Source organism: Cupressus sempervirens, chromosome 8, assembly GCF_028749045.1.
Source record: "Cupressus sempervirens isolate cs-2001-9-10 chromosome 8, ASM2874904v1, whole genome shotgun sequence".
In the NCBI taxonomy this organism is placed as follows: Eukaryota; Viridiplantae; Streptophyta; class Pinopsida; order Cupressales; family Cupressaceae; genus Cupressus; species Cupressus sempervirens.
The window spans coordinates 109687145-109711422 of NC_143125.1; the positions used below are offsets into that span (position 1 = coordinate 109687145).

Consider the following 24278-nt stretch of genomic DNA (forward strand, 5'->3'; position numbering starts at 1 on the left):
TGTCAGTGATCTGGGGTTCTGGTATTGGCTGCTCTGGAGCTCTAGGAAGGAACGTGGGAATCATAGGCCTCGAACTCACTGTCCTAGCTTGCTGGGGTGCATGACCGAAATTGTTCCCAATTTGTTCGCCTCCATTATGTATCCCATCCTGATTATTCTCATTCTGATTGTTACCATTCTGATTATTTCCTCCACTTATGTTAGCGTTCAACCCCATTTGACGAGCCATCATCTGCATCATAAGCTCCATTCTCTGATTCTGTTCCTGTGCTCTTTGTTCGGCTAATCGTTGTCCCTGTGCCAAGGTGTCTAATAACTGTAAAAATCTTTCCTCTCACTGATCTAGACCGGCATTCCTGCCTCTATCCATATTGTAGTCGTAGTCTTGATCAAAGAATACCTCCCCTGTGTCTGTATGACTGGATTCTATGTCCACCTGTACAGATGAGCTAGACTGTTCGCTCTGCAGGTCTGAAATCCTATCTTGTCTTGCTTTGGTATTGCAGAAATTATAAAGCCTCTGTCGCATGCTCAAACATAAATGTTCTGATTTTAATGTTTTGACATTTCGTCAAACACTTTCCCTGCTATCCAGCTGTTCCAAATTCCCTATAAGACCTCCACAGGATGGCAGGACTTATAGCTCTGATACCACTGTAAGTGACCCTTACTATAAAGGCCACTGAAACCCTCAAACTGGACTTAGAAATTTTGTCAAACAATTGGCATGTAACCGAATAAGGCTGCAATATTACTAATTGTTGTACAACGAAACCTCAATATATGATGCCAATAATGTATGAACAACAATTCCAGATTATAACACTACCAATCTAAGAGATAGATGACAATATGAAACTCAAATATGAAGTCCAATGCAATTCTGATTTTATGACAGCAAATAGAACTGATTACAATGAGAGACTATCACAACTATGCACTTCTAATACATCAAGCTCTTGACAATGCAATGTTATGACATGAACAATAACCCAGTTCAGATTTGGAATGCAAATGACGAAACTTTTACAACAGTTATTAATGACTGGAAATAACTATTTATGCAATGACAGTGCTGACTGTTCTAATCCATAACATGCAATATTTTGGCAATCAAAACTTCAGTTTGTGCACCTGGAATAGCTCCAATTTTGCCGGATATGAATGCTGAATTAATGCCACACGAAGACCTCACAATCTGCCCCAAACCGACTCACAAAATTGCTGCTGCTGCCCAACTGACAGGGCCGTACAAGTACGGCCTGGTACGGCTACTAGATAAAAATATTGCAGCATTTTTTGTCACTCCAAAAGCAATAAATCTGGGCGCCTAGGGTTGCTGAATAACCCCCTAAAATATGAAATTCATCCGTCAAGCCAATTAGGAGTTATGAGCAAAAACGTGGGTCCAAACCCTGGACTGGCAGTCTGAAAATAATGCACAATTGTGTCTACAAACCCTGTTAATCAATCCACAAATGCTAGGGCACAACTGAAACCCTTATTCCAACCAAAGTAAACCCTTATAACTGAATCTCAATGAAGTCCAAATGAGATGGCTGAATTACCAACTCCTCAAATGCAACAATTCAGGTGATATTTCACACCCTCAAAGTCGCCAATCCAAGGGAGTGATTCGTTCCCAAAGATCAAATAATTTGCAGACCCAAGAGACTACAAATTTGCTCCACAATGGAAGAAGTAGAAGAAATCTCAAATCCAAGCATGTCCAAAATGAGAGGCCCAGCCCTCTATTTATTCACTTTTCTAAGAAGTTGCTAGAACTTCTAGAAACATCCTTTATAAAATCTCATTATAATGCACTTTTTCTAGAACTTCTAGAAACATCCTTTATAAAATCTCATTATAATGCACTTTTTATAATAAAGTAATTTTATAAAATAAAAAGTGCAACTCAACTTAAAATTATAACATGTAGGCCCCAATAACACATAATAATAAAATATAACCTCTTAACACTTCTTCAAGAGCAAGATATGACCATCTGATCCGCAGAATTGACTCTCTCTCCACACCATTTGCCTACGAGAGTCTGGAATAGGCAAAATCCATGATCAATGTCATGCCGAACTAAAGAGGGGACATTACAGTCCGCCCCTCCTGAAATTGCTTGGCCTCAAGCAATCTCAACGCCAGGTGCTGCAAAATAGCTTCCCCCTCCCAAGTAGCATCCTCAACAGGTAGATCTTTCCACTTAACCAAGTATTCTCTGATCACTCTTCTACGAAGCTGCTTTTCTCTGCTCTCCAGGATGGATTCTGGCACTAAAATCAATTTTCCCTCATCGTCTAAAGGAGGTAATACTGCGGAAGGCACCACATTCTGACCCAACGCCTTCTTGAGGCGGGACACATGAAACACATTGTGCACCCTGCTGTCTGTAAAGGGCACCTCCCCGCGTTAAGGGGGCAACCCCAGGATAGCCTCACTGGCGAGGACCCCGGACACGTGGTAGCGACAAACCGCACGGACAGACCTACGTCACCTTCCGTTAGGGGCCCACTCTGGGGACATCACATATTATCAGTTGGTTTAACTCAAACTCTTATTGCCCTGGGTGGCAGTTTAAAACTTACTTTAATACTTTGGTGATATTGCGTAGTCTGGGTGGTTTAAGTTCTTTGCTTTATATTATGTCTACACTCTTTGATCGAGGAAAATTGTAGGTGGTTGTTTTTCAGCTTAACTGTAGTTTTGGCTACTTTTAATATCAAAACAAAACAAATTCATGCAAATGCCAAAAAATAGTGTGGATGTGTTTCCCAAATCAGAAGCTCCAGCAATAACAATATAATCAGCTTTAGTGTTTCCATTAAAAATCTGGCAATGTGTGTAAGAGAGAGAAGAAAAAAACAAGCTATAAATTAAAAACAAAAAACCCTAAAATTGTTGAAAAAGGATAAACGTCTCTAATGAACTAACATATCTGTCAAATTTTATACATATAGTTGTGTATTGGTAAATGGATAGACCACATGAACAAATCAGTCTAATGTAAAAAGGGGGTCACTACCCCTTTCAGATTTGAAGGACATCCAACCTCACACATCTTTTATTCAAAAGAACAATGAAATCTGTGTTTATAACTTTATATATATATTCATTACGTGCATGTATATAATTTATAATAGTAGAAAGAACAAATGATTACATGTGTGATGATGTGTGTAACTTATGTAACCCAATATACATACATAATACACACGCATGCATATTTATCTACGCGTATGCTAAAACACACATGTATCATTTATACAAAGATATGTCCTATATCCAATACTTTTTGCTTTTGAACAAACATTTCATTTAAATGAAGAGAAAGAATATCAAAAATCATTACAAAATGAATACGTATATAAAGCGAGGTGGGGTTACCAAAGATCCCCAAGGGCAATCATAATGGCAGAGAACAGAAGGTAGCAGCTCCTTAACCTGAGAAAAAAAAATCAAAATTGTCATCAGCTTTTAATTCATCTTTTATGATTATAAATTGATCATTTGAGTTGGAAGTGTAGTTCTATTTTTACACCAATAAGATTTAACCTTGGGTGTTACTTCAAAGTTGGTGATAGTAGAATTCCTTCAAAGGAGTAAATTCAAATGTCACATGATGGGTCTTCACAACAGAAACAAAGGTTAGAAGTACTCAAATATAAATTAATGCCACATTGATGCTTAAAGTTGAATTATATACATTATTGCATCCAGTTCCAGCATCATTAAATGCATTGCATCCATCTACAAGCTGAGAACCAAAACAAAGGTTGAGGAAGATAAAATTTATGCAGTCAACTGACTTTAGGGATAGACAGTGCAAGTCTTAGGTCAGAGGAGATACGTTTCAATCACTCAATGGACTAAATCCGCTCAACCTACTTGAGGTCATTATGAAGCAAGGTTGAAATCTACAATCACGGGTGATACCATTTATGCACTCAAATAACTTTAGGTTAAGTCTCGGTTAAGGGAGAATGGACTGATGCACTCAACTAATTTTTGGCAATCAACCAAACTCCTTAGCTCAACAATAAGTCAAGGTACAAATCTTGGGCCATGGCATATGGGATAGATGCATTAACCACCTTAATGTAATTTATTCCATAACACAACAAATGAGGTATTGTATAGTATTGTTTTAAGGAAGATTCAATTGATTCACTAAATCAGTATCAAGGCTCAACAAACTAGGGGACATTTGTTCTATTCCTTAGCAAACAAGCCATTGCACCGATTTCAAGAGAATTATAAGGATCGCACAGTGGCATACACCCTCCAAAACGAAGGTATAGAAAAGGAGGCCAATTATCCTTACAAGGATTGGTGTGTTGGTATCTGTAACACAAGCCACGTATACCACTACTTCTATTCCATCACTGTTGTTTTATTTTGGTTTTTTAAAGTTGATAAATATTCATATGCAAATAGATACTATATTGTAAGAAAAATACACAAAGTTAAAAGTGATAACTACAAATATCTGCTCGTTGATGAGAAGCTGTTACAAAAGGTTGTAGCACATCAACCAGTTAGTGTGGTCATCGATTCTCATGAAACTGACTTTTAAAGGTATAAAAATGAAATTCTATAGAAACATTTTATTATTGTTTGTTTTTCTGTACTAAATAAACTACTTTTAGGTTTTCATAACTTTGGCCACATAACAAGGTATCTTCATGGGTAGTTGTGGATCAGCTCCAGATCATGCCATGACAATCATTGGCTATGGGCATTGCAACAATCAAAAATATTGTATTGTGAAAAATTCCCAACATGACCTTGCTCAAAGATGTAAAAGAAGTATCGGGAATTTGTGCGATTGTCATGTATTGTATATTGCTATCCATATTTACTTTCAAGAATAAATTTATGTGGGAATATATTTTGGATCTATTGGTAATGGCATGGGTTTTTATAAATATAAGCTAGCAATTTTTTATTTCTTTGAAAGATATTCAATGAAATCATTAAAACAGTCAAGTAATTACACTTTGCATCTATAAAAGTCAGCCTCACAGAATCAATGACCGCTATCTAGTTGCATGTCACACAGCCTTTTGCAACGACTTTTCATCAATGGACACAACAAAGATAACCTTGTTTCAACAAAGATAACCTTGTTTTGATTATCAACAAGGCTCTCGAGGAATGTAAAAGATCTAAACCCAAAAAAGGCACTAAGAATGCATTCCCGGCTAACCCGTGGTTTGATGATGAATGCAATAGAGCAAAAAGCAAAATGAGAGGACGAAAGGATAGTAAAAAAAAATGAGTATATCAAGTTGCTAAGACAGAAGAAGGAACAATATGTGATCTTAAGAAGACTTGAAGTTGATTAATCTCAGGAAAAACAGCCCCAAAAAGTTTTGGAATGAGCTTAGACATAAAAAGAAGCAAACTAAATATAATATAACCGGAACACAATGGCTGGAATATGCCAAAGCGCTCTATGAACGCGAACAAGATGAACATGATACCCCAATAACTATGCACATAGAAGATCTATTCGGCATTGATAATATCACCCAAGGCATAAGGAGGTTAGCAACAAGTAAACAAATGGATATTGATGGGCTTCAAGCTAAATATCTAAAATGGGGTGTTGATTTGCTTACATCTCATATTAACTGTATTTTTAACAATGCCAATGAGGAGGGATTCCCCAAAAACTGGACGACCAATGTGGTGGTTCCGATCTACAAAAGCGGAGACACAAACAACCTCTCTAACTATCAAACCATCATGATTAACCCTCTTCTCGGCAAGCTATTTGGAAGCACAATAGAATGAAAAATCAGTAAATGGGTTGAAACAGAGGGAAAAAGAGCAAAGGGACAAGCGGGCTTTAGACCGAAGCACTCCACTATTGATCACGGGGCAACTCTTAGATACTTAGTTGAGAAAATATGGGACACTCCAAGGGATGAGGCTTTTTGTTGTTTTGTGGACTTCAAAAAAGCCTTTGACACAGTAACTTGTCGCAAACTTTGGAAAAGAATGGAAGAGCCGAGAATCCCTATGGTGCTAAGGACAGCAGTACACATACTATATAAGTTGGTTAAAGCCAAAATCAGAACTACAGATGGGCTATCAAAATGCTTTGGCAGCGACATAGGGGTCAAACATGGGTGCCTGCTATCTCCAACCTTGTTTGGGCTTTACATTGACAAGTTGGAAGCAGCTGACCAGTTATGTAATAAAACTATTGCTATATGCAGATGACCTCATCATTATCGCCAAGATAGCCAACGGTTTGAGAGAGCACTTGAAGGCATTGGAAATCTTTTGCCAAGAGGTGGGTATGGAAGTTAACACTCGCAAAACCAAAGTTATGATCTTCTTGTTGAAAAGAAACAAGAGACCCCTGGACACTTTTCTCTTTAAGGATAACCCTTTAGAGATTGTGAGCGAATACAAGTACTTGGGAATAGATTTCCAAAACAAACTTAGTTGGGAAATGTGCAGATCTATGAGGATTCAAGGGGGATGGAAGGCGTTGTATTCTTTACAGAATAAGTGCAGGAATGCAGAACTCTGGGATTGGAAGACAAAGAACATTTTATTTGGGTTGCTTGTTACACCGATGATCTTGTATGGATGCGAAATTTGGGGCAGCAGCATGTCGGATCAGAAATGGAGACAAGTAGAAAGAATACAAAAGCACCTTATCATCAGCAGCCTTAAAATCAAAACCTCAGTGCCTTATGAGATCTTATTAGCTGAAGCGGGTGCCTTCCCTTTGGAAGTTGTTGCAATGGTCCGACTGTTATGTTACTTAAAGAAAACTTGGGCGTGGGAAATCATCACTGGCCTAAGCTAGTTACTAAAGAAAAGCTAGAAAGAAGGAAAAACATATAGATGAAGCAAAACAACAAATGGATGCAAAAATTGGATGTCAACATCCATAGTTGCCCAGATATTACGGAAGAAATTAAGAAGCTTGTTTGTGAAAGATTTTGTAACATCATGTGGACAAGGCACATATTTCACTATATTAAGGAATTTAACCCCAACGCATGCCACAAGGAAAAAGTGCATTTAGGCGCGGCAATTAAGTGGAAGGCCAAAATGCTTATAGCCCAGCTTAGAACTAGTTCTCAGTAATTGAGATGCGAGACGGGTAGATGGAAAGTGCCAAAAGGGGAATGGGAAGATAGGACCTGCCTATTCTATGACACGAGGGCAATTGAGACAAAACATCAGTTTGTCATGGATTGCCCAGCGTACAGCGATATCAGACCGAGTATTCAAAGATGTTAGAAAACAGTAGTATGGGCCACCTCTTCGAAGAAAAACAGCTAGATAAGACCGTAAACCTAATCATCAAAATACACCGATGAAGAGAAGAATTCGTCAAAGGATTACAGCTGGATTAAGCTAGTTGTTAGCAGGCGGGTCCCATAGGCTGCTTTGGCCTCGTGGACATTATTAAAATCCTTCATTCATTCATTCATTCATATTCATAAACAATCAATTTTAACTTATTGTATGTTTTCCTACAATACAATATATATTTGCATATGAGTACTTATCCCTCCAAAAAGAAAAATTAAAAATTACAAGGATAGAAGGCAAGTAGTGGCATACGGGACTTGGGTTAAAGATACCAGCACACCTGCCCTTGCAAGGACAATTGATCTCCCTTTCAATACCTTCTATCCGGTGGATGTACACAAGACCACACCCATTGTTTCTAATGTTGCAATCAACTGTGTTGTAGGTGTTGTGGAGAAAGCGACACCAAACATATGAACGTGTAAATTGAAACTATTATATTTTATAATTAATTAATAACAGAAAGAACAGGATTCAAGTATAATTTAAATAAGCAGCAACAATAATGCTATACAAAACAAGATGCCGTCACAATTTCAGTTAACAAATAAATTGATTAGTACAAAACATCTTTCTACAGTCAAACGAATTGAGGCGTGAGCATCATAATGAGCGCTAACTGTTCTATCCATTTTCATTGAACACTGTTTCTGAAATATGGACAAATGAGTTTGACTCAAAAACTATACAATCCTAATAGCAATATCACAACAAACATGTTAAATTAAATCCTAACAGCAATATCACAACGAAGAAATTAAATTGATACCATAACAATTATTTATAAAATTACTTCAAATCACAGAGTCAATATTAAGAGGGAAAAATATATAAATAGATACATACAGATCAACTTAAAATTACTTCAGAACACAGTCAAATCCTTGAAATATTTACAATTCTCATTACAAAGGTCCCTGGAAGTCTTCAATGGTTCATCATAAATGAAAAATTACAAAGCGAAGAAGAATTAGCTGAAAAAATATTAGTATAAATAGATATTATACAGATTAAGATGAGGGCAAAACACGGAATCAATTCTTAACAATTATTAAACGGATACCCTACCGAATGGGATTTAATGAGACGAAGCCAGCGCTTGTTGACGAGAGCCACGCGAGAAAGCAAATCTCGTGTTGAAATGTGTGAGAAAATCATGAGCAACGCATCATCGGGCAGGCTTTCTAACCTGTCCATGACTTCTCCTGCATTTTTCATTCTCCTCTTCCCCATTGTATTTTGCTCCCTTCAGATCACCAAAGCATGAAAAACACATAAATCACAGCAGGTTCTAAGCTGTTACATGATCTGCCGGATTTATTTCGAATTTCATATGGACAAAAGTTTAGTGAGAACATCACTAAAACACAGGCGGTGCTAAGCTATTTGTGTGATCTGTCATTTTAAATTTCCGGATTTATTTCGAATTTCATATGGACAAAAGTTTAGTGAGAACATCACTAAAACAGAGGCGGTGCTAAGCTATTTGTGTGATCTGTCATTTTAAATTTTCGAAAAAACGAAGGCCATTTGTGTGAGCCGTCAATTCATTTTTAAGAGTTTTGTACTAAGGGTCGTTTGTTTCGTGGAAGATGACAGGAATTAGCTCTTTCATAATCTAAATTTGAAATTTTTTGCGTTTGTTTCAAAATTGGAAAATTAGACTTGCAATTCGCGACTTCTAAGTTAGTCTGAAAATCAGGTTTTCTCACTTTCTATTAGCAAGTAGGAATTTAAAATCAAAACATGGTTATGTTTTTTGAGGAGTGTAAAAACAATAGATTGGACTACTTTTTGGAATTTGCCTTCAACTCCAAGCTTACGCATAAAACTGTGTCTTCACACTCATCTTCCGAGTGAGACAAATGGTTCAAGTAAAATCTTAAAAATATGAATGAAGATTTGCAAAACCTTGATTTGGATTTGGCTAAATCGAGAATTGTAGAAATCTAGATTTTTTAACAATCCTAATGTTAAGAAAGGGTATATCGTTTTTACTTTGATTTTGTGTTGTTTTTTCATTTAGAGAGAATGAATGAACGAAGGATTGAAGTGGCATTCATGACACCAAGGGTTTATAAGAACATTTGTTAAAAAAATCTGAAAACTAGCAATCGCAAACGTCGTAGAAGTATGGAAGATCATTAAAGTATTTTTCCTTTTGCATGTCTCCTCCACTTATATTCTCTATATCTCCTTATCTTTTTATCAATATACCTTACCATCTATATATCTTTATATATTTTCTTCTATGTCACCCTCGATATCTCCTTTGATCTCTTTCTATCTTTACCTCTTAATCTATCTCTATCTTTCAATCTATATTTTTCCCACCCTCATACTCTATATTCATTTTTACCTCTATCTTCTTCTCCCTCTTTCATATCTAGACACATCTCCCGTTCTTTATCCATCTACTCTTTCTATTATATCATCCCTATACTTTTAAATCTCTAATCTCCATATTTCTTCCCCTATCTCCCCTTCTTATCTCTATCTTGTAGTTATCTTTATATCCCTCTCTATCCCTATATGTCTCCCCCTTTCTACCTTTCTCATTCTCTCTTCATTGTATGTTTATATTTTCCATCTGCACTCTCTCCCTCTATTTCATTTTTTTCTTCTCTTCTTATCCCTCTTCTTCTCGATCTTTGTCTTCATACCTCTCTCTGTCTCCTCACTCTCTCTTTCTTTTCCCTCTACACCTCTAGTAGGAATAAATACATGTCAAACCACACGAAACTTTCATTTCCCATCGTGAAGTATTACAATAATACTTTTTGTGTGAGCTAAAAGGAAGGTAATTCAATGATCATAATTAAATCAATATACAACCAAAGCTTCACCTCAACAAAAATGTACAGAGAAATCATTTGTACTCAATAAAACATTAGCCTACCTATAGACTGTTTTAACATTTGAATTTTCATAGTGGGTAATTACTTTTTGTTTATCTCAAGTACAAAGGGTGTCCATAAAAGTATTTTAAATGTATTGATGATGAAGGATGCTCCCCTTAATACCACAAACACATAATAGAAACAAATAAATAACAACAATTGGTTATCAAAATATGGGCTTCTTATTATCGCTGCAAATGCGAAATTACATAATTTTTAAATACAATATGCAAACCCACATGGGCACCTTCTTTACAATAATTTGCAACACAAAGTTGTGAACTATCACCCAGAGTTGTCCTAAACAATGTACGAACATTCCTTATATAGATATTTTGTACACCACACAGGAAGTTTCTAGATATCAAACCTAAACCCTTAAGACTGACTAACCCTAAAATTACATATAGAGTCAACCTAATACACCTTTGACACTTATTTTGAAAATTTTGGTATGCCTAACTTCGAAAGGCCATAACTTTTGAACCATTTCTCTAATTGGCTATTATAGCCCCTTTTCAGAATCCTCAGCTTCTGTTCCATGGGGCCTAACTTGTGCACATTCAAGTCGACCCCATTTCAGAGCCCATCCAGGGCCTCTAAGGCCTTCAACATTGAACCTAAAAATTTTGTATGAAAATTGCACACCAAAAATCCATAATAACTCCATGAATACTCACGATATGGCACTAAACCTCAACTGGGAGGCTAATATATCCAAGATGAACATCCACTTGTGAAATTAGGACATTCTGAGCTTGTATGACTGACTTACTAAACAGCAAGGCTCCAGAAACAATAACTCTACATTGAGACAACCCTTATTCAAGAAATAAAAAGGAAATATTTGTGGGTGTTGCAAGATTGCTCTTACACCTAGGATGTTATTGCATCAAGCACCTGAGGTGATTTGAGAAGTGACCATGTCACATCTTTGGTGTTCAAAGCAAAATCAAGATGGTCAACCTCCTCCCTTGCTAGCCATGATGAATCCTCTATTGGTCGCCCTTTGCATTTGACCAGATACTATTCATATGTTTAGTTCCTTATGTTGGAAATGTAATGCAAGCTATGTAACTGAGAGGTGGGGTGAATCAGGAACCACTTAAACTTCTTGAACTAAACCACTTTGTTAAGTTGTCCAATCTATGTGTATGTATGAAACATCAAGCAATAAAGTAACAACACCATAACACAATATTTGGTAACCCAGAAACCCTCCAAGTAGAAGGTAAAACTGGGTTGGGGATGATACCCACAATGTTCACTACTACAATACTAAAGTTGGCATGTTAAGGATTACAAATGATCACTTCTAATAATCTTACTCAATTAAGAGCAATAAAGATTGTTAGGTTCACCTTGTGAAAGGATTTATACAATACAGTTAAGTATGTACTTCGTTAGGAGTTTTTACAAAGGACTGCTAGGTCTACTTGGTTAAAGGATTTGGGACTAATGCACCAGTTAGGATGAATTAGTGGATTGATCTATAAAATACAACTTTGATTGTTGATGAAGATCCTTTGAAGTAAAATGATCACCTGACTGTGATAGATGAGTCTCTTCCTTTCCTTGGAATGCTTTTAGGCTTCAAACAATTTGCTCTTCCATAGTCGCTAATGTTCTTCAATTACAATACTTCTATATCATTTCTTATATTTGGATAAACAAAATACTTAATACTAATATCCATCCAAATAGTTCATTCATAAGTCGGCTACAACATAACTAATTTCCAAAAATAATTATCAAGTCGGCTCAGTGTTGAAACTTGGGTCCAATGGATTACTTGGGCGATGTTAAAGATACTCAGGTAACACTGTCACCTTGGCTAGCTCTGGCACTTGGTTGATATTGGATGTTTGGTTCATGTTGATCAGTTAGTAGACACTGTTGACTCGGTTCACACTATACTACCATCTTGATTATCACCTTGGAACAAAACTTCTTTTCTAACTTGGTTCACACTAGAGCTTGATAGATACTATCAACTCGGTTGACACTATAGCTCGGTGTAAATGGTCAACTTGGTTGACACAACAACTCAATTAACACTACTTACTTCCTGCATAGTTAACATTGTTTTCATGGTTCCTTTGTGAGATCGGTTAACACTGCAAACTAGTAACTCAGTTACTACTGTCTGTCCATTATGACTAAGTGTTTTGACACTAACTGACAATATATCTTGCAATGAGATTAACAATCTTCCCCTTTCACATTGGTGACAAAAACACTTATCATACACAAGATCTGAAAAAAATCTTCAAACAAACTCCCCCTTTGAGTGTGCTTTGTTTTGTAGCTTGGTTTGCACTGAAAACTCTGCAACTTGGTTTGAATTGAAAACTCTATTTTTAGTTTTTCAAAATTGTTTTTTTTCTACTTTTTACATATCTCTCCTACTGTACATATTTTCTCCTTCCTATACATATCTCTCTTTATATGTATAAATATGTAAATTCTACTTTCTTTATATACATTCCCCTTTTGTACACCTTCTTTCCTTTCCCCTTTGTACATCTTCTTTCCCCCTTGTTTTTGTTACAAATGCCAAAAATATTTACAAGTTTATGCCAAAATGAGAAAGAAAATCATTGTGTACCTTTAAAATTACAGACAAAGTCTTGTCCCAATTATTTTGTAGCACATTCTAGATGTGTAGATCAATCTGAAGCTCTGTTGATAACTCATACATATGATCTGCAACTGACAAATTTGTGTCTTTGACCAATGTCCTTGTATGATCCATTATCTTCTGCATAATGTCCATGTGGGGAAGTATCATACCTTGTATATCAATCAATGTTGCTCTTATTTTGGCCTCTTCCCTTAGTAGTTCTACCTAAAGATCTATTAAGAATCTACTTTTTGCAAAATAAATGGACCTGGAGCTGGGATTAAGTGCCAACTGATTTGCACTATCTTTCAAGTCCATGTCAACTTTGGCCAGTTTCTCTTTTTTTTCCTTGGTAAAGTTAGTGGGATCGCTTAACTTTACAAATAAAGATACAACATTATTTACAACAATTTCTAATGCAAAAATTAAAGTAAATAGTTATTCTTGATCTATTGCCATCTTTTGTGCTCATTTTCTAGCACTTTATTCTCAAACTTCCTTTCAGCTTTCATAAGGAGTTTTTCCTACCCATCAATGTCCTCATTGAATTTATGCACAATATCAATTGATTGATCAATAATAGGGACTTTATCATTTACCTCTATAGATAGAGCATCTACAAATATTTCTTTGATGTCTTCCAAGACTTTGATCCTATCTCTTTTAGCTCTTACCATTTGTTGCTTTGCTCTTTTCTTTCATAGCTCTCCAAAAATATCTATTTCCTCAACTGAAATATTTGATTGGTCCCAATTCGGGATTACAATCTCCTCACCAAGATCAATGACATCAACTATGATCCCTTTCTCCTTGCTCTTGGCTACTAAAGAGGGAATGATAGCTTTTCCCTTGTCAACTGAGTCCTATTGTTGTAGCTCGATTGAGACTGCAAGAGCCTATTGCTCAGTTACCTCTATGATAGAGGTTGGTGAAGGTGTGAAAGTCTTCACTTCACTACTTGGTTGAACTATGTTCAACTCAACTGATTGTTGCTCAAATGTAGCCTTAGGTGGAGTGGAGGGAAGTGATGTCATGACTTCTATTGCAATCTTCTCAGCATTAGAATCCTCAATTGTTTGAATCTCTGGAAGAGCTCCTTCTTCCTTGATGTCAAAAATTTTCTTCCATGTCTTTGTTGTGGATTGCACAACATCTTCTATATTATTTGAAAAAACTTAAAAAGTTTTAAATCTTGGATTTTGTTTGGTTTTATTATTGGACATTTCCTTCTCTATTTCTTTATTAGAGAGATTAGGCATGAGACTCCTTAGGGTCTTCTCTTTAATATCATTTTCTATTTTTGTTGCATTATCCCAATGGTATGAAACAACCTTTAGTAGATTTTCAGGAGCATCACTTTAAGCTCAGAAGGGTCATATTTTCACTTTTCCATTTTCACAACTAATGTTTCCTCAATCTATTTCTATTCTTGTTTGCTTCTGGAGTCATACTTCAAATATTTAAATCTTTCCATACCCCTTCCTTCCCTTATATTTTCTAGTTGTTGCTCAAAGGTAGGAGGTTCCTTCTTCAAAGATATAATTGGGGTAGTATCTTCATCTTCATCCTTGTCCCATAGATTTAAGTTCTTCCTTGTTTTTCTTGGCTTGGAGGTAGTAATCATAGGATCAGACCTTGTAGATCTCCTAGGTGGAGGCTTGGATGGAGTCTTCACCTTCTTCTTGTGAGGTTCCTCTACCTCTTCTTCTTCTACTTTTTCACTTTACTTTTCCTCTTCCTCGTCTTCTTCCTCTTCTACATCATCAACATTGCCTTCAGTGAGCTCAAGAGGAGAATATGATTTGGCAAGTTTCTTTCCAATGCTTTCTAGCCTCTTCTTCCCACTTTTCAAAATTTGAGGAATCTAAATCTCAAGTGAGATTATTTTCTTAGCTTCATCATATGCTCCAAAATAAGTATCCTCAGGGTCCACAGTCTCATTGATGAGTTCCTAAACAATTTCTTTTGTATCATCAATATTCACCTCATATGCTAGAGGTTTTACCCATGTAATCTTGGATCTGACTACCTATATGTGAACTTTGTCACAGTCAACTTCATAATCCTCTACAAGCTACTTAGGGATCCTAAGCCTGCTTTGCATCCCTTCTTTGAAATTGTCAAAGTATGCATCCATGATGCTTTGAAAGTTTTCACCCTTCTCATTTATGAATTCATTTATTTGATATAAAACTAGGGTGTCTTTCTTCCAAACATGATTTCATTTTGAAGGAAAGAATTTCTAAACATAAAAAAACAAATAGACTAAGAGTGAAATGAACTTACATGAGTTATTCTTTGAGGCTTGAACACTCTCTGTGTTCTTGCTCAGCTGGGTGTGTTGAAGCTCGGCTAGGTCAATAGATAGATTCTTCTTGACAACCTTGTATACTAGGTGTACTACCTCACATGGCACATTGTTTGCATGGCTTGAATTGTAGATTTTGTGCATAATGACATGGATGTCAAACTTGATTTCCATGTTTGTATCATTGTTTAGCTTCATGCCTCTACCATCCCATTCAGTTAGGGTTAGCTTTGTCAATTTTGCCTGGCTTAGGGTTTTAGTAGCCTTAGATTTCTCTTTTGTTGGATACCCTGTTATCTTGTGAATCATTTTCTTCATCATGGGATAGGTCTATTCCAACCAAAATGGCATATCATGAGCTCAGCTTAGTATAAGCCTGAACCATTTGATTCAGACGTTCATTGGCATGTGGATGATGTGGGTCAAACCCTTGACCTCTGGATGTTTGTGCTCTAGCTTCAACATATTACTGTTGTACAATGCACCATATGCCTTATCTAGCTCAAGATTCCCTAGTTCTTGAATAGAGAAATGATAAAATGACCTAATGTCGTGAATGAGGAGTACCTTTGGAGGGATCAATGAGTGAGCTCCTTGAGGATCCTTCTCCTCGACAATTGTTGGATAAATCTAGAATTTCAAAAGAATGCAATCTGAACTTTTACCAACATTTCTAAACCCTTCTTGACCTTTGAACTAGAAGATGTTGCCATGATGCTCAATTAATTAAGATCTTGAAGTTGTTGCCTTCGCTTGAGAATTTCCTACAACAAAATTGTGCCTAATCGCTTTGGGATCTCAAGGAATGTTACACTCTTTAGAAAATTCTGAATTTGCAATGAAAATGACACTGTGATTTCATCATTTTTTATCAAATTTTCAATTTTAGGTCTTCATTAAATACTTTGTAACTGGGTAGGTAGAAGAAGCTCAATTTGGTCTTCAATCCTTGAATGCTTAGCTATCACTAACTAACCATGCTTGGTTAAGTCAGTGACTTGGTCAAGTCTATCCATGCTTGATTAGGTCTAAGGAGTGACTTAGTTTGGTTTAACAACTCAGTTACGCCAAAGGAGTGACTTGGTTAGAACTAACAACTTAGCCTGGTCTAAGTCTTTACTTCTGTCCAAGTGCATTTGATACGTTGATTTGGGCTATCTTGCTTGGATGACTAGAGCTAATGTGGAATATGAGTTTGATCATAGCTCCAGTGGTCTCCTTGCATGTTTAAGTAGAGATAATTGAATTACCCATTCCATTGTCTTAGGTATCAATAACCTCACTACTTTCACTTGAATTCTCTGGAGATTTCCTCACCCATTGCTGCTTCACTTGAGTTCTAATATTGTTAGCCTTTAATTTATTTTCATCTTCAATTTTACCTCTATTCATGATGTAGTTCTTTTCTAGATGACCAAGTTCTTTGCATACATAGCATCGTTTGGTAGGATTTTTCTTTCTAAGGTGAGTCTTCATAAAATTAGCTTCAATGTGTCCAAACTCTCCACATCGATAACATCTATACCAAGTTTTGTAGTCCCAACCAAAGATTTATTTACCAAGTTGTTTAGTAGGATTCCAATTCTTGGTTTCGCACTCTAAAGATTTATGACCTTGTTTATTGCATGTAAAACATTTTCCTTCAAACTTGGTTTTCTCTATGCATTCACTTGCTCTATGTCCAAGTTTGTCACAACTGTAACATTTGCCATTAAATTTTGACTTTCCATTGCTCCAACACTTGTTTAAAGTATGTCTTATTTTTCCACAATGATTGCATGTAGGTCTTTTATTTTTTTGAGCTCCTTGTCATGATGACTCTCCTTGTTTAGTGTAGCCCAATCATGCTTTCCCTTTATGTCTTTTTTGAGATATTTCAACTAACTGATCCATGCTTGCTTGTCATCTTATCATTCTTTCATTGGTTTCTCTTTTTGCTCTAAGATCATTCCCAAGTCTTTCATTTTCTGTCCTTAAATTGATGACATCTTGGTTTGCATCATTCAACTAATTTGCCATATCTTCCTGATGTAGTGAAAGCTAGTGGATTTCATTGTCCTTTTCTTCTATCTTTGTGTTGAGTAGTCTTATGTCTTCTTCTGCCATATTTTTGTCATTTTCAGCTTTGTTCTTTTGTTCCATGACTTCACATATCCGAATTGAATGAATCTTTTGTTCTCTTTCAATTTTTTGATCCCTTCTTGTAGAGTAAAGTTCCTTCCAAGTTACTTTCTTCTTTTTAGAGTTTAAGAGAGTTTCTCCTTTAGTTTCTTGGTTTGTTCCATGGCCACACGTAGATCCAATTTTTCATTCTCAATGTCTTTCTCTAGCTTGTATAATCCTATTGTCTCTAATCTTTGCTCTCAAGTTGCTAAAATTTCTGATATGAGAACCTTGCTCTGATACCGATTGTTGGAAATGTAATGCAAGTTAAGTAATTGGGTGGGGGTGAATTAGGAACAACTTAAACTTCTTGAACTAAACCACTTTGTTAAGTTGTCTAATCTACTTGCATGCATGAAACATAAAGCAGTAAAGTAACAACACCATAACACAATATTTGGTAACCCAAAAACCTACCAAGTAGAAGGTCAAACTAGGGTGGGAATGACACCCATAATGCTTCACTACTATAGTAATAAAGTTGGCCTGTTAAGGCTTAAAAATGATCACTTCAAATGATCTTACTTGATTAAGAGCAATAAGGACTATTAGGTCCACCTTGTGAAAGGATTTATACAATATAGTTAAGTATGTACTCTATTAGGAGTTTCTGCAAAGGATTTTTAGGTCAACCCAGTTGAAGGATTTGGGACTGATGCATCTGTTGGGATGAATCAGTGGATTGATCTCTAAAATGCAACTCAGATTGTTGTTGAAGATCCTTTGAAGTAAAATGATCACTTGACTGTGATAGACAAGTCTCTTCCTTTCCCTGGAATTCTTGTAGCCTTCAAACAATATACTCTTCTATATTCACTAATGTTCTTCAATTACAATACTTATCATTTCTTATATTTGGATAAACAAAATACTTCATCCTCATATCCATCCAAATATTTCATTCATAAGTTAGCTACAACATAACTAATTTCCAAAAATAATTATCAAGTCAGCTCAATGTTGAAACTTGGGTCCAATGGCTTACTCAAGCGATGTTGAAGATACTCAAGAAACACTATCACCTTGGTTAGCTCTAGCACTCAGCTGATATTGGATGTTTGGTTCATGTTGATAACTTGGTAGACATTGTTGACTTAGTTTGTATTGTACTACCAGCTTGATTATCACCTTGGAACAAAACTTCTTTTCTAACTTGGTTCACATTAGAGCTCAGTAGACATTATCAACTCGGTTGACACTATAACTCAATGTGAACGGTTAGCTCAATTAATACAGCAACTCAATTGGCACTACTTACTTCCTGCATGTTTGTATGGTTCCTTTGAGAGCTCGGTTAACACTATAGACTAGTAACTCAGTTACTACTATCTATCCATTATGACTAAGTGTTTTGACACTAACTAACAATATATCTTGCAATGATATTAACACCTTATACTCTTTCCAACATGATTGTCCAGTATCTTTTCAATCTTCTTTCTAGTTGAACTAGCTATTGGAATACTCTGCTATGCTTTTGCAACTTCATGTCCATCACCTCCTCCATAATACTCTATCAAATATAAAATGTTAAAAACTGGTGAAATATTTAGTTTAGTAGGAATATCCACTTCTTAGGGTGCTCCCCTTAATATCACAAGTGCATAATAGAAATAATGAAACAACAATAATTGGCGAGAATAAAATATGGACTTCTTATTATCTCTGCATATGCAAAATTACTTAATTTTGAAATACAATATGCAAACCACATGAGTGCCTTCCTTAGAATAATTTGCAATACAGGGCTATAAACTATCACCCCAAACTATCCTAAAGAATATACGAGCATTTTTATATAAGCATTTCCAGAATCATACCTTTTCACTATCTTGCATAGCCCAAAGTTCTTCATTTTCATCTTGTTAGACACTCATTTCTTAAATAAACTATGACATTATCTCCAATATGAAATTCCTTATATATCCTTTTCACATCTCCCTTGGCCTTACATTGTGTATTCATCTTGATGCAACAAGAATCTGAGGGTACCCCTACTGGAGGTAATCTGGATCCCTTCATATAACCACACAACAAAAACACAACAACAATGCAAGATTTGATACCAAATCACAACTCTTTATTCATGAAATAACTGATTACATGCAATATTCTCGACTCTAAGGCCTTCTAGGTTAGGGCCAAATATAATAGCAATTACAATTACAGTTCTCCAAGATCCCTCAAAGTCGAATCCAAATACTAATCCCAGCTAGTATAGATCTACACTCTGGACAAAATCCCCAAGGAAATCTTAACTTCTGCCAGCGAGCCCACAAAGTAATCTCCTAGTTTTCAAGCCTTAGCTACTATCTCTTTAAAGTTCACATCCTCTTCTCCAAGCTAGATGATCATGACTAAAAGACTACACAAGACCCCCTACTTATACCCAACTAAGCCACAAGTCAGCCTAGTTCATTACAAATTAAATTAAATATATGTTGAGCCATAAGTTAGCTACAACACAAATTAAATACTCAAAGTTGGCTCATAGACAACTCAAGACCTACACAAACAACTCAAGACCTACAGGAACCAAGACCAGACTAACAAATAGAGAAACCAAGCCAAGCATCAGCTAAAATACAACCATTATCGAGCTCCCAATGCATGTTGAACATAGCATCTGCCGAGCAATCAACACATGTCAAGCAACCAATACATGTTGAGCAAAGAATACATGTTGAGCACATAGAAGATGTTGAGCTCTAGCAATGACTTGAGCCCCCTTCAACGATCGAGCACCACTATTTGGTGATCGAGTCCATAACTCAACCAAAACACCTCCAACATATATGATTGCTAAAAACCCTAGGATGCTCCTACATCACATGTTAATAATGTGCTTCCTCACCTCCTCATGGATGTTCTTCAAATGTTTAGCAAAATCTTTCACTTCAACACTACTTATTTCTCCTTTATCCAACTGCCTCAATTCAGAAGCATTTTGGGGACTGCTCCCACATACAATCTGGAATGGTGATTTACCAATACTCCTAATAACATAATTATTGAATATGAATTTTTCTTATAGTAAAATTAGATCCCATCCCTTTGGTTTATTTCCAACCAAACATCTCAGCAAATTCCCAAATTTTGGTTCACAACTTCAGTTTGTGGATGATGTGATAAACTAAATTTCAAATCTATCTTCAATTTCTTCCACAATGTTTGCTAGAAATACCTTAAAAACTTAGTATCTCGATCATAAACTATGCTCTTTGGCAGACCATGTAGTCTCACCACTTCTCTAAAAAATAACTTTGCCATATTAACAACATCACTAGTCTTCTTGCAAGGAATGAAATGTGACATTTTTGAAAATCTGTCAACCACCACAAATATGGAATCATGCTCTCACTATGTCCTTGGTAAACAAAATTCATGCTGACATCCTCCTAATGCTTCTCAGGTACATGTAATGGCTGATACAACCCATTATTTTGCTTCACTCCCTTTGCCATTTGACATACTCTGCAACTCTGCAAAAACCACTTCACATCTTTCTGCAATTGTGACCAATAATAATTCTTAACAACCAAAGCAATGGTCTTATCTCTACCAAAGTGTCAATTCAATCCTCCACTATGCTTCTCGTTGATGAGATTCTCTCTCATAGAACTTCTAGGAATGCACTTCTGACTTCCTTTGAACATTGTACCATCTTGGATTATGAAATCCAACCACTTTGTCATGTCAAGTGTAACAGTTTTTATTCAAGCCTTCCAAGCTTTTCCAAAATTAGGATCCTCTAGATACAAATTCTTGAGTTCCTTGAACCCAACCACCTCAATCTACATTTCTATCAACAAATATTGTCTTTTACTAAGAGCATCTACAACTCTATTAGACTTCCCACTTCCATGTTTCAAAACAAATGTATAACTTTGCAAAATCTCAACCCACTTCAAATGTCTTTAGTTCAATTTTCCTTGACTAATCAAATATTGCAAAGCTTGATGATCAATATACAAAATAAAATCCTTAGGAAGAAAATAGTGTCTCCACTTCTTCAATGCCTGAACTATAGCATAATTTTTTTGATCATAAACATAATATTTTTTTTTGGCACCATTCAACTTCTCAATGAAATAAGAAACACATCTACCTTCTTGGCCCAAAAAAACTCATATTACAATACCACTAGCATCACTGTCTCCTTGATATACCTTATTAAAATTTGGAAGTGCTAAAATGGGCTACTCTATAACTTTCTATTTCAATAGATTAAAACTCTCATCTGCTCCTATAGTTCACTTAAATTATTTCCTATCCCCTCTCATTGTTTCAATCAAAGGCCCAAAAATATTACTAAAACCTCTAATAATTTTTTTTGTAAAAACTAGTCAGTTTATGAAAAGATTGTTACTAAAATTTTGCACATGTAATGAAAGTACAAAAGTGCTATTCATTTCATTCAAACAATAGAAATTTCCTTGTATTATTTACTTTCAAATATACATTGATGTTTTTCCGTAACAATGAAATGAATTAATATGTTGAATAGAAATGATCTCACACAAGCCATGAGTATAGCTCACTGTACTAAAATTCTTTCGTAAGGAAATACACAAACACACACACACACACACACACACACACACACACACACACACACACACACACACACACATATGAATGAAAGAAATAAAGAGTAGAGATAACTAATCATTGCCTGTTGCTTTGACTGGTTACAAACACTTTCCCTGTCGCAACAGAATACAGCTTCGAGCTCCATGATCTTCAGTATCTACAAAAACAATAAAAGAAACTGATGTTAGATCCTAAAGGATCTAAGCAATGACTACTTATCTCTATGACTACATACTCCATCTATTGATGCAATTTACCATTCGAAAGAAAAGAAGCTGGAAGAAAGAAATAAAAGTCATTGTGAGTGTCACGAGCCCATGTTCGAACTTCACATGATAATATGCTACAAGATTATAGCAGCTAAATAATGATTAACATCATAGATGGAAAATATGTACTAGCATGAGAGATCATCAAGGAAAAATACTTCAAGTTTGCTAAGGAATTTCATTTGCAAGTGAAAAATATGTTATTGGAAAATATGTTGACAAAATTTCAAAGTACAGATATAAGAGGAACAGCTACAACATAATATCAAACAAGAAAAAGTGTTTTTCAAATGTCTATCTCATACTTTGAAGGTAGTAGGGTACTATACGAACAAAATCTCTATTGAGATCTGTCAAACTTTTCATCAATTCATACTGAAGCTTCGAGAGGAAACAAAAAATCTTCATGAAATTGCACAGTAGAACTCGAGTTTTGTATCAAAACCATTATATTCATCACAGGAAACAAATGTAAACTTTACTGGTATGATACAAAATAAAGAAAAACTGTTAGCATTGATGGAAAATGGGCCAAGATGAAGATCTCAATGTAAATCCATTGCTTAGCAATGAATTCAATCTTGAACTGAAAGTTATTCCAACATTAAGCTCATGTAGTCCACTAGAGGATTTGCAAAGTATGTTCAATCAACATGCTACATCTCTAAGAAGTAACAAACAACTAAGAAAAATCATTTATGATTTTGTTTTTTCTAAATTTACCATTTAAATAGAAAAGAAGCAGTTATAACAAATATTGATGGAATGGGTAAATAATTTCATACCAATGACAGCGACACAATTTATGATGAAGGAGGATATCACTAATTCTAACCAGCAATAGGCATTCAAATGCAAGACAGAAAACTACCTAGAATTTGAAGCTATTGTAAAAGACTGTGAAAAAACCTTTTTGTTTTCGGGTTTAAAGAGAGAAGTGGAAAAGTATTTGAATCAGCATAAGAGGGGAACAACTTAATAACCTGTAAATGATGCGGCGTCATACTGGAACAAGTTTTTTGCAAAAAAATTAGATTATTTCCTTCCAACAGCAAGTGAATTCCATGACGGTTTTATTTTGTGACCTGGCAAGTTACCTTGAAGACAAATGCAATATGGAATTATAGATTGCCAAAACCCGTATGCAGTAATGCATTTTGTTTCAAAGGAAAAAAAAACATGTAACTGGAATAACTACATATAGTAGCATAAGGGTTCGAATAATCAACAGTAAAATCAAGTGCAACGACAGTACAACCCAGGTTCGGATTTCGAAAATAAAACTCAAGTGAGCTGAAATGTATTTATGCATCAGACACAGTAGAAATCTCAATTCATCTTATTTTGCAAATGACAAAGTTAAACTCGAAAATGCATTCGAGATCCAAATGGAAATGTAAATCAAACTCTTTTACTAGCAGAAGAAAAAGGAGCATATAATGACAAGCAAGAAAACCACTTTGGGTTCTTAAGATCAACTGGCAATTTCTTTGAAAAGGAAATCATAGGAGGAAACTTTCTCATAGTTCCAGCTACATGGCAGAAAAATAAGAGACTTCCAACAGTATTTTTCATTACGGCATCCAAAATACAAATAGGAGCCCATGCAATAATATTCAACAGAGATAAAACGTCCACAGTCAATAGAAAAAGATTTTACATCTTCATTTTACGGCTAAGGAAATTACAAAACAAAAACCTTAATCTGCCAAAGCAAGGAGAAGATCGGCTACACCAGGGAAACTACATTTTCAGCAGTACAAATTTCATTATCATTCATGGCAACATCAGATTCAACAAATCTAAATTCTTACCTCTACGGCTACAATGGAAGGTGCACAGTCACAAAAAAATGAAAATAATTCAAAGACCAAGCAATATCCAACAAAAAATCCAGATACAACGACCTCTTCAGACTTAAAACCCTCATCCTGTAGCTTCCACAACTCCAAAACAAACAAGATAAAATGATGAAATGAACTCATTTTAGGGTAATCAAAATATTCATACCCTCTTTCAAAATGAATTGCCATTTGGAGTTCATGATTTTTCATGGGATTTTAGATCCT

At 35.6% G+C, this 24278-nt stretch overlaps 1 protein-coding gene across 1 annotated transcript in view; it reads right to left on the minus strand.

The window, feature by feature from the left end:
- LOC149541826 (uncharacterized) overlaps positions 1–8937 on the minus strand; it is a 323442-nt gene extending 314505 nt beyond the window's left edge. Inside the window, exons 1-2 of the mRNA XM_089796893.1 lie at positions 8422–8937; positions 3397–3453 (exon numbers count right to left, since the gene is read on the minus strand). Coding sequence (XP_089653019.1) covers positions 3397–3453; positions 8422–8586 — 222 coding nt within the window. The 5' untranslated portion in view covers positions 8587–8937. The remainder of the gene's footprint in view (positions 1–3396; positions 3454–8421) is intronic.
- Positions 8938–24278: the final 15341 nt, after the last annotated feature.